Consider the following 10,914-nt stretch of genomic DNA (forward strand, 5'->3'; position numbering starts at 1 on the left):
AAAACAAACCCACTTACATCATCAAGATGGCCACCCAGAGTGACTATCAACTTGTGCTACTGATCGTTATTGTGTTGAAATGTATCGTTAATGTGTTGAGGTGTCACATTTCATTACTTTTTTACTTTTATCCTTTTCACCATTGATCGGCTCATTAGCCGCTTGGGCGATCGGTTACGACTGTCGTTATTGTGATGAATCGTTAATGTGAAACTCATTTAGGTGAATTATGTACTGTAATGTAAATCAAACATGGCACAAATATAGTAATTGTGCACTATTATGAGAACAACCCAAAATTTTCTTGTTTAGATATTATGGCAGTAATTATAGCTCTCACTTACTCCCCTAGGAACTACTAATGTTTTCCTCTCAAGTAGACATCTGCATGGTTAGGGCATAGACAATCACTTACTAATACACTCTGAAAAATGTCTTGCATTGAACTGACCTCTAAACAAAAGTTCACTTGGATTTACAGAAAAGATATCCCAAGTTATGTTTGTATGTAGGATAAGTAGAGACAAATCACATATTTTTCAGAGAACTTGTTAATTTGCAGTGATTATTAAAGAAGGTAGTACAGGTACTGTAATGTGATGCAGTGCTGGATTAATGATGGGATGTATTGTAGGTTTATTTATATGAACACATTATGATTAAGGTGTCATTTAAGGAAGACACTATATTAAGCTGTGTATATATGCATAAATGAAGGAAACCTTTCATTAATTTACAGGTGTCTGCAGTGTTGGCAGATAATGAAGTCATGATGTGTATCAAGCCAGGGGAACATGGCTCAACCTATGGTGGCAACCCCCTTGGCTGCAAGGTAATGCAGTACCTGGGATGCCTCCACTACCTTTCACTTATACACACACTTGCCTCTGTGTCACCTTCCCTGTTATTAGGTTACCACTAATCACTCATGCTAACTTATATCATGTGTACATGATACAATGGTACATGGTACAATATATGGATGAATCAGATTATGATAAGCCTTTATATTATGCTTTTACTGTACTGTATTTTAAATCTTTCCATTAAACAGCAAAAGACATGATAAATCAGTTGGGGAAATGGTCATAATTTAATTGTCTTCTCTGGATCAGTAAATAACTTTACACACCAAATCTACAACCATCAAAGACAATGGGGATCAGGATAACTTATAGGCAAGTATCCAGACACTAAATGTTTACAGGTACCGTATATACTCGTGTATAGTTTGAGTTTTTAGGACCAAATTTTTAGGCCAAAAATTGGGGGTCGTCCTATACATGCGTAATAGTTTTGTTAGGTTGAACCCGTGCATGATGGGAAGGGCGAGGAGCAACTTTTAGCTTCAGACATGAAAAATAATTACCATTTACTGCCAGTAAACAATGGAAACGTAAAATATGTACCAATTAGTAATGAAAAGTTGTGCAGTTCCTTCAGCAAATGAAGCTCACCAGCTTAAAATAGGCTAAATTACCTTACAACGTGCTTTCAGCAGCCTATGTTGAAGTTCTTAGCACTGGCTAACTTATCATATCATATACGGTATCACAGTTCTCATTGATCTACAAAAAATACCGGTAATAAAAACCTTTTCGATATTTCACACTTAATGTAATACCCGGTAATCTACTTCAACCTCCTATTGTTTACGACGACGCATCACGCACCACCAGCTGTATCAGCTAGACGGTACACGTGTTTTTCAAATCATTTTCAGTTAAAAAACTGTTACATCACATGTATATTTTACCTTAACTGTGCCTGAATGAATATATTCTCGGAAATAAATAGTAATTTTGCTGAAACGTGATATATTTTAATGTAAAATAGGATAAAATACATGACGAAAACAAAAGATTTTACCTAACCTTCCGATGTTCAAGAGAAGTTACTCGTTTTTTTAATAGTTTTTGGTTAAAATATTGTTATATTACAATGGTATTCTATTCATACTGTGCTTGATATAATGCATTCACGGAACTGTAATATTTTTGCTGAAATGACGTATGTATTACAGTGGAAAGTGGGATAAAATCGTGACGAAAACAAAGACTTTCGCTTTCTTTCGTTCAAAAGATGTTACCTTAATCGCTTTTCGAATGGTTTTCAGTTAAAAAACTGTTGTATTACGATAATATTCTATCCTAATTGACTTGAATAAATACTACGATACCATATTTCTGAATATTTTCATTAAAATCCATCAAAATCATTTTCCTTGTCATCGCCTGCAGCACCAAACAGCTTCTCCCAGTCCTCTCCTTGAACAGGACTAGAGGGTACGTGTTTTTCGAATCGTTTTCAGTTAAAAAACTATTACATCACATGTATATTTTACCTAAACTGCGCCTGAATGAATATATTCTCGGAAATAAATAGTAGTTTTGCTGAAACGTGATGTATTTCAATGTAAAATAGGATAAAATACATGACGAAAACAAAAGACTTTCCCTAAGCTTCTGTTTTTGAGATGTTACTCGTTTTTTTAATAGTTTTCTGTTAAAATTTTGTTTTATTACAATGATATTCTATTCATACTGTGCTTGATATAATACATTCACGGAAATATAATATTTTTGCTGAAATTACGTACGTATTACAGTAGAAAGTGGGATAAAATCGTGACGAAAACAATGACTTTCGCTTTCTTTCGTTCAAAAGATGTTACCGTAATCGCTTTTCGAATGGTTTAGTTAAAAAACTGTTGTATTACAATAATATTCCCTCCTAATTGACTTGAATAAATACTTGAATGGAAATATACAATATTTTTGTTGAAACTACCCGCGTTTCAGTGTAAAGTGTCGTAATAATAAATGGTAAACAATTTGCCTTCGGCACTCGTGTTTCAGGCACGGCGAGCCTCAGTTTATAGGACGTAGAGCGTTTTTAGTGAAGGTTTTGTTGTTCCATTACCCTCAAAAACGTGGGTCGAACTATAAACGAGGAATATCGTAAATTAACGATTTCTTGGTCAAAAAATCAGGGTCGACCTATAAACGAGGGGGGGTTATAGACGAGTATATACGGTATTTTTACCAAGCCTAAATCTTAGGTTATACAAAAATACTTAATGAACAGCTTATATATTGGATGACTTTCTCTTGCTTTCCTCATTTTTCTTCATAACAAACTAATCGTTGATGTTAATATGTCAAATTTGTTTGTGTAATAATAATAATAATTAATGGTTTATTGAAAGCGCTTGGCAGCCAGAAGACTGAAAATATAGATACATAATTGGGAATGGATCACTTGATTGGCAAATAATGGACAGGTAACATAAGTGATACAAATATGGTATATAATGACAAGGTGGGGAGAAGGTCATACAGTATAAGTACTCCAGAGCATGCTGATTTCGAATATATGGTCCACGATTCGATTGTGGGGTAATTAGTGGCTGTAATGACCCTTGGAGAATTTAATTATATTTTTCAATGCTAATTACTCGCCAACTATGGGTTTCCAAAGTGCGATTTTGGTGTTAATGTGTTTTTCTGAAAGTACTTAATTAGTTAAACCCCTTAAATTTCAATTCTGTGAAAAAAGTATATTTTGGGCGAAAAATTACCAAGGGGGTAAGGCTTACCTTTTCGACAGTTTTGGCCCAAAAATTGTATTTTGTTGAAAATCACGTTGTAGGTACTCCAGTGCATGCTGATTTCAAATATATAGTCCACGATTCGATTGCGGGGTAATTAGTTAACGTAATTAGTTAAACCCCTTATCCAAAATTCCGAAAACCTCTGAAAACCTTAATTTTTTTTGTGGAGCAAAGCTTTGCATTTTTGTATTTATTCATTTATTCTTTTTTCTTAACAGGGATCAGCCCACCCGGGCACTGGTCACTGACCCACATAAGGGCCTGGGGGGGAGGGGGCGAAAATAATAACAATAATACTGTAACAATAAAATAATAATAATAATAAGGAAATACAAGATCAACAGTGAGAAACAACCTAGACCTATAATTCATTATTATTATAATTATTATTATAATTTCGCCCCCCAAGCTCCAATGTGGGTCAGTGACCTGTGCCCGGGTGGGCTGATCCCTGGAAAAAAAAACAACTAAACTAACCATTCTGAAATCCGAACAATTCCAAAATCCGAAATGCATCTGGCCCCAAGGATTTCAGATAAGGGATTGTCATCCTGTACTACAGGGTATTGCAACATAGTAACAGTGCAAAAAAGTAAGATTGGCTGGGAGTAAACTTACATGAACTTACAGGTTTATAAAAATATGAACCCCAATTCAGGTTGGTCTAGCAGCCTTGCAAGTGATGGAGGAAGAGAAATTGGCAGAAAATGCTGAAAAAATGGGAATCCTTCTTCGTTCAGAGCTCTTCAAGTTACCCAAGGAGGTGGTTTCTTTGGTGCGGGGACGAGGACTACTGAATGCTATTGTCATTAACAAGGGTAAGTTCTAAGCAAAAGTCGGTGTGAACTTGGGTTTTCTTCAATATACTGTATTGGTTTCAACAAATGTAATGACATTTCACATAATCACATAGCATACGACAACAAAACAACAATTTTTTGTAATTTTTGTACTGTACTATTTTTTTTATTTTTTTATTAACATCTTATAAGCCATTTTGATTTTTGACAGAGTTTGATGCATGGGATGTGTGTTTACAACTTAAGAACAATGGGCTGTTGGCTAAACCCACACACGGACACATCATCCGATTTGCTCCTCCACTCTGCATCAATGAAGAAGAAATAAAGGAGTGTATTGATATTATCAAGAACACTATCTTATCTTTCTAGCAGGTTTCTCTTCTTGCTGATTCTATGGTACTTGGCACAAATTATTTGTGGATCTTTTTTACCGTATATTAAATGAGGTATGATATTTTTCTGTAATCTAGCAAGTAATTGACAGATTGGTTAGGCAACATTTTGAACAAGTTACGTATACATAATTCCCTGTGCAGTAAATATAGTATGCAGGGCTTGACAGTGCAGTATTCAGGTATGCTGATATTTTGATCATTAATTTATAACCAAGTTTAAGTTGAAAATATCAGAAGACAATTTTTTTATTGAAGACATTTACTAATTTCATCAAACTTTATACTTGCCAACAGTGAGACAAAGAATTTATATACTGTAGGTCTATTCATTCATGAGGATGAGAGAATGTTGTTTACCTGTGAAGGAGGGCAGCTTCTAGTGGTTTTGTCATGGATTTTTGATACTTTTGAATACTGAAGGTCCTTCCTGGATAAGGTAAGGGGAAAGAATATGCTTGTCAGATGGTGTCTTAATGTCCAAACTGATCGCTTTTGTAAAAACAAAAACAAAAAACAAAAAAAAATGAAGCTCAAGCTCCTTATAATTTGAACCTTTTCTTCAATTCCTAGCAACTAACCCCATTAATGAAAAGCTAAATCAAAGTTTAATACAGCTACCATTTGCATTGATGCTGGCTGTGTCATACCTGGCCACCCTCAAGCCTTGCCATAGCAATCTAGCCCAGCTGGGATTACTCTCCTGACCCTTAGCAATGCTCCTCCTCCCGGTCTCGCACACAAAGAAATGTTTATTCCCTCTGTTTTTTAACCTTAGGGTAATTATTATTGACCTTTTTACCTATTTTGTATGCAAGATTGGGTGTGCATGGAACTGAATGAAAAGAAATATGAAAAAGTTATGTTTATCTATCCAAAATTACAAGTTGAAGAATAATGATAACATCAATTCTATCTCAGCATGGTTAGGGAGAGCACTAGGGGCATGTGGCCATCCCAGCGGATTTTTGTTACTCAAACGTTCGTATAGCAAGGAATACCTGTACTCCAAACAAGGAAGCACCTCGCTCTTGAAGAGCATTGGTGTCATTTTTCCAGCAAATTTGGGATTTAAGGGAAGTGTCATTTTACTGGAAAATTTGGGTGTTTCAGGCACCCTTACAGGTGAGGTACACCGTAGGAAGGAGAAGTACACAAACTCATTGGCAAGTTGTACTTTAATTTGTGATAACATTTTGTACTAGTATAGTTTTTCACTAAACACAAAATATCAGATGTGACATACTGAAACAACACCCTGGCCACCTACTATATAATCAGGGAACACTTAAGGGTTTTCAATACTCTACCTGTCTGCTATCTTGGCATATATACAAATGTGTAAGCATACTTATAGTATCTTGGTAAATATACAAATTAGTCGGCACACTCTTAGTTACACGTAAAATATGGCATGAATGTGTTTCACCTCCTGGTTCAATTAATTTAGAATAACAGTATAGCCCTAACACTACTTCTTGGTCAGAGGCAACTGAATTACAGTTGCCTCCACAGAGTAAGTAACACCTTTTAGTTCAGTATTTATAGGAAACCTACTAATGTGTGTTCATATATTCATTATTATTCTGCCCACCATAATAGTCAGTCAGTATTGTATACTCTTCAATATTTTTGCATGCTCTACGAATAGGCAGTCCAGAATTCATTGAATTGGAATATAAATACTGTACCTGTATATCTAATATATTGGATTGAACTTAAAATACCCTAGTTCTTTTAGAGACAAATGCCTTAACATTGCTAAGAAATCTTTTATAGAACTGATCCTAAACCTCCCCATGACAGTAAGAATCTCTTAGTTTTTACCATTTAACAAAAATTTCTCGCAAATTCCTCTACAACTGAAAACCTGGAACGTAAATGTAACGTTTAGTAATTCTTGCACTGTAAAACAAATGTTAATTAAGAACTCTCCCCAGCAATGCAGGTGGCTGCATTTACGAGGTTCCTTGCAAGTAATGTAATATTTTCTACTTAGGCCAGACAGGCAAAGATCTTATAACTAGACTTAAACAGCGTAAATATAGTGTTTGGACAGGCCAGGAATCCAATGCTTTATTCATTCATATGAGAGATAATAAACATTGCATTGACTGGGATAATGCCTCCTCAGTCTTACCTTGTAATTCAGTTGTCAGCAGGAACATTATAGAATCTAGTCTCATTAAACTTACCGAATCTGTCTACATGAATTTGAGTAACGGCTTGTACAAATTGTCATTAAGAAGATTTGTAACTAGGTGAAAGGATTGGGTCACTACTTAATAACCTGAATATGGTGGACACCTGCTGTCCCTAGGGACTTGATCTCACTCTCCCTTACTGTATATATTATCCTTGTCGATAATTACTCCTTAGTCTGTGGCACCAAATAAATTTTGAATTTATATGTTATACCAGTTTTGAGGTATACTGAATATACTACATGTATATATTGATATATAATTTGTATGTATTAAGTAAATCACTTTATGTTGTATATTAGTTAGGTAAAATATGTATAGAAGGGAAAATAGTTTGATAATTAGCAAAATGGTTTTGGCACTGTGTGGGTCACTGGTCCATGAGCTCAGCTGGTGAGTGGGGAAGAGGCAGATGAGCCTAGCTGGGGAGAGTGTGGGGTCCAAGTCTGGTACAGTTGGTTTGGACCTGGGATATATGTACAATATATGGAGATAAGTGTTTTTTCTTTTGTACTGTTCAAGTGTATGGTAAAGCTGAGTTTAGGGTTTAGGATAATTTTTCCTGTGGTTGTTTGTGTTTAAATTGTTCCTTTACTGAACTTGTCTTTGTAAACACATGCTTAATTTTATTATATTAAAGAATTATGCAGTGTATGATTCCTCCTCGATATGAATTAATCTAAGGCTTATTAAGAACCTGGCAGATATAATAATAGATTCATTAAAGTGTTTACCAGGGGCGGCGCCCCCAGGGGCCATATCAAGAGTGCCGCTCCCAGGGGTCCCTACCAAGGTGAATCCAGTGGCTCTATCAAGGGTGCCTCTCAGGGCTCTACAGGGGCAGCACCCCCAGGGGCCCTATCAGGGGCGAGACCCCTAGGGGACCTTCCCAGGGCAGTGCCCTGAAGACTGTACAGAGGTAACACCCCCCCCCCCAGGGCCTTACCAAGGGTGGCACAGGGGCCCTACCAGGAGCAGTGCTCACTGAGGCAGTGCACCCAGGGGCCCTATCAGGGGTGGCGCCCCCAGGGGCCCTACCGGAACGGTACCCCCAGGGACCTCCCATGAACCCTCATAAGGGCAACGCCCCCAGGGGACCTTCCAGGGATGGCTCCCCCAGGGGGCCTTCCATGAGCGGCTTCCCCATGGGGCTTAAAGAAGTGCCACCTTCAGGTGCCCTACCAGAGGTGGCAACCACAGAGGTCCAAACCGAGATGACAACCCCAGGGGCCCCACTAGAGTGGCATTCACTGGGCCCATACCAGGGGGAATCCCAAGGGGCCCTACCAGGGGCAGTGCTCCCATGGGCCCTGACAAGGACAAAAATCCCAGAGGCCCTACCAGTGGTGGAACCACCAAGGGCCCTAAAGTGGTTGGGCCCCAGGGGTGCTACAAGTGGTGGTGCTTCTAAGAGCGGTGGCTGGAGGGGCCCTATGAAAGGCAGTACCCATAAGGGCCTTACCAGGGCAGTGCCCCTAGATTCCTATCTGGGGCGACGCCCCCAGGGGTGTTCCCCGGGGCCACACCTCCAGGGATCCTACCAACGGCTCCCTCCAGGGGCTAACCATGGAAACTCCCCCAGGGCCTCTATATCTTCCTTGGTCGTGGTGTTGTACATATTACATGCGTTCTGCAATCCCTTAGCTACGATTGGTGGACTAAAATGTAAACCCGCCAAATTACAGCCAATAGGATAAGAGAGCAAACAGTCAGCACAACACCCCAACATATGTTTTCCTGTTGGATATTACAGTATTCTTCGTTACATTGTTCTGCATGTGATGATATTGGAAATGCAATGGGCGATGCATTTATTTAACGTCGCATTTCTCAGAGTTATAAATAGCACAAAAACAACTACCCCTAAGGTCCCTACAGGGGCGACGCCCACGGGGGCCTAACAAGGCCGACGTCCCAAGGGGCCATAACGTGGACAATGCCCCAAGGGGCCCTAGCATGGACAACGCCACAAGGTACTCTCCCAAAGGCGACGCCCCCAGAGACCCTCTTGGAACAGCTCACTCAGGGGCCAACCCAAAATGGCATTCCCAGGGGCCCTACCCGGGGAGCCGCCCACAGGGGCCCTTTGAGGGGTCTTACCAGGGGTGACGCCACCAGGGATCATACCAAGAGCGGCACCCTCAGGGGCCCTAATAGGGGCGGCACCTACAGGGGCCGTACCCGTGGTGGCGCCCCACAGGGGACAACAAGGGACAGGTTCCTCAAGGTCCCTACAAGGGGTGGGGTCCCCAGCGACCCTACCAGAGGAGGCGTTCTCTGGAGCCCTACAAAGGCTGCACACCAAGGTTCCCTACCAGGGGGTGGGGCGCCTCATAGGGCCTACCAGGGCCGTCCCACAGAGGCTCTATAATTTGCTTGGTCGTGGTGTCGTACATATTACTTACATCCAACAATCCCTTACTTAACTGTGATTGGTGGACTAAAATGTAAACAAGCCAAATTACAGCCAATAGGAGAAGAGAGCAAACAGTCAACACATCACCCCAACTTATGTTTTCCTGTTGGATATTACAGTATTCTCCGTTACATTGTCCTGGATGTGACGATATTGGAAATGCAATGGGCGATGCATTTATTTAACGTCGCATTTCTCAGAGTTATAAAAAGCACAAAAACAACTGCCCCCAGAGTTCCTACAGGGGCGACGCCCCCAGGGGCCCTACCATGGACAACGCCACCAGGTAACCATTCAAAAGGCCACGCTCCCAGAGACCCTCTTGGGACGGCCCCCTCATGGGCCGACCAGGAAACGGCATTCCCAGAGACCCTATGCGGGAGCCGACAACAGGGGTCCTACCAGGGATGGCGTCCCCAGGGGCCCAACCAGGAGCAGTGCCACCAGAGGCCCTACAAGGGACGGGGTCCTCAGGGGTAATAAATGTGGTGAGGTCCCCAGGGGCCCTACAAGGAACGGTTCTCCTAGGAGCCCTATTAGGGACAGCACCACCAGAAAAATCTATCAGGGGTGGCACACTCTGGGACCTACTAGGAGGGACACCCACAGGGGCCATACCAGGGGTGGCGCACCCAGTGACCCTATATAGGGGGAGGGGGGACAAACCTAGGCACCCTACCAGGGAGGCCTACGAGAGACCTACCATGGGCGTGCCACAGAGGCTCTATAATTTGCTTGGTCGTGGTGTCGTACATATTACTTACATCCAACAATCCCTTACTTAACTGTGATTGGTGGACTAAAATGTAAACCCGCCAAATTACAGCCAATAGGATAAGAGAGCAAACAGTCAGCACAACACCCCAACATATGTTTTCCTGTTGGATATTACAGTATTCTTCGTTACATTGTTCTGGATGTGATGATATTGGAAATGCAATGGGCGATGCATGAATATAATGTCTCATTTCTCAGAGTTATAAATAGCACAAAACAACTACCCCTAAGGTCCCTACAGGTGCGACGCCCATAGGGCCTAACAAGGCCGATGCCCCAAGGGGTCCTAGCATGGACAACGCCACCAGGTACTCTCCCAAGGGCGACGCCCCCAGAGACCCTCTTGGGGCGGCTCACTCAGGGGCCAACCCAAAAACGGCATTCCCAGGGGCCCTACCCGGGGAGCCGCCCACAGGGGACATACCCGGGGAGCCGCCCACAGGGCCCCTACCAGGGTCCTTTTGAGGGGACTTACCAGGGGTGATGCCACCAGGGATAGTAACAAGAGCGGCACCCTGAGGGGCACTATTAGGGGAGGCACCTACAGGGGCCCTACCCGTGGTGGCACCCCACAGGGGACAACAAGGGACGAGTTCCTCAGGGTCCCTACAAAGGACGGGGTCCCCAGCGACCCTACCAGAGGAGGCGTTCCCAGGGGCCCTACAAGAGCTGCACACCCAGATTCCCTACCAGGGGGCGCCTCCAAGGG

At 41.6% G+C, this 10,914-nt stretch overlaps 2 protein-coding genes across 3 annotated transcripts in view; both read left to right on the forward strand.

The window, feature by feature from the left end:
* Positions 1 to 6,532, forward strand: part of LOC121871889 (ornithine aminotransferase, mitochondrial-like) — a 31,265-nt gene extending 24,733 nt beyond the window's left edge. For both annotated transcript variants that reach the window (XM_042374483.1, XM_042374482.1), the window contains exons 7-9: positions 740 to 832; positions 4,272 to 4,431; positions 4,625 to 6,532. In XM_042374483.1, coding sequence (XP_042230417.1) covers positions 740 to 832; positions 4,272 to 4,431; positions 4,625 to 4,785 — 414 coding nt within the window. In that variant the 3' untranslated portion in view covers positions 4,786 to 6,532. The remainder of the gene's footprint in view (positions 1 to 739; positions 833 to 4,271; positions 4,432 to 4,624) is intronic.
* Positions 6,533 to 8,948: 2,416 nt separating this feature from the next.
* On the forward strand, positions 8,949 to 10,670 carry LOC121871733 (proline-rich proteoglycan 2-like). The gene is made up of 3 exons (XM_042374145.1): positions 8,949 to 9,318; positions 9,662 to 9,904; positions 10,447 to 10,670. Exons 1-3 carry the CDS (start codon positions 8,949 to 8,951, stop codon positions 10,668 to 10,670), a joined length of 837 nt encoding a protein of 278 aa, XP_042230079.1.
* Positions 10,671 to 10,914: the final 244 nt, after the last annotated feature.

The sequence above is a fragment of the Homarus americanus genome, unplaced genomic scaffold, assembly GCF_018991925.1.
Source record: "Homarus americanus isolate GMGI-L3 unplaced genomic scaffold, GMGI_Hamer_2.0 scaffold39675, whole genome shotgun sequence".
Taxonomy (NCBI): Eukaryota; Metazoa; Arthropoda; class Malacostraca; order Decapoda; family Nephropidae; genus Homarus; species Homarus americanus.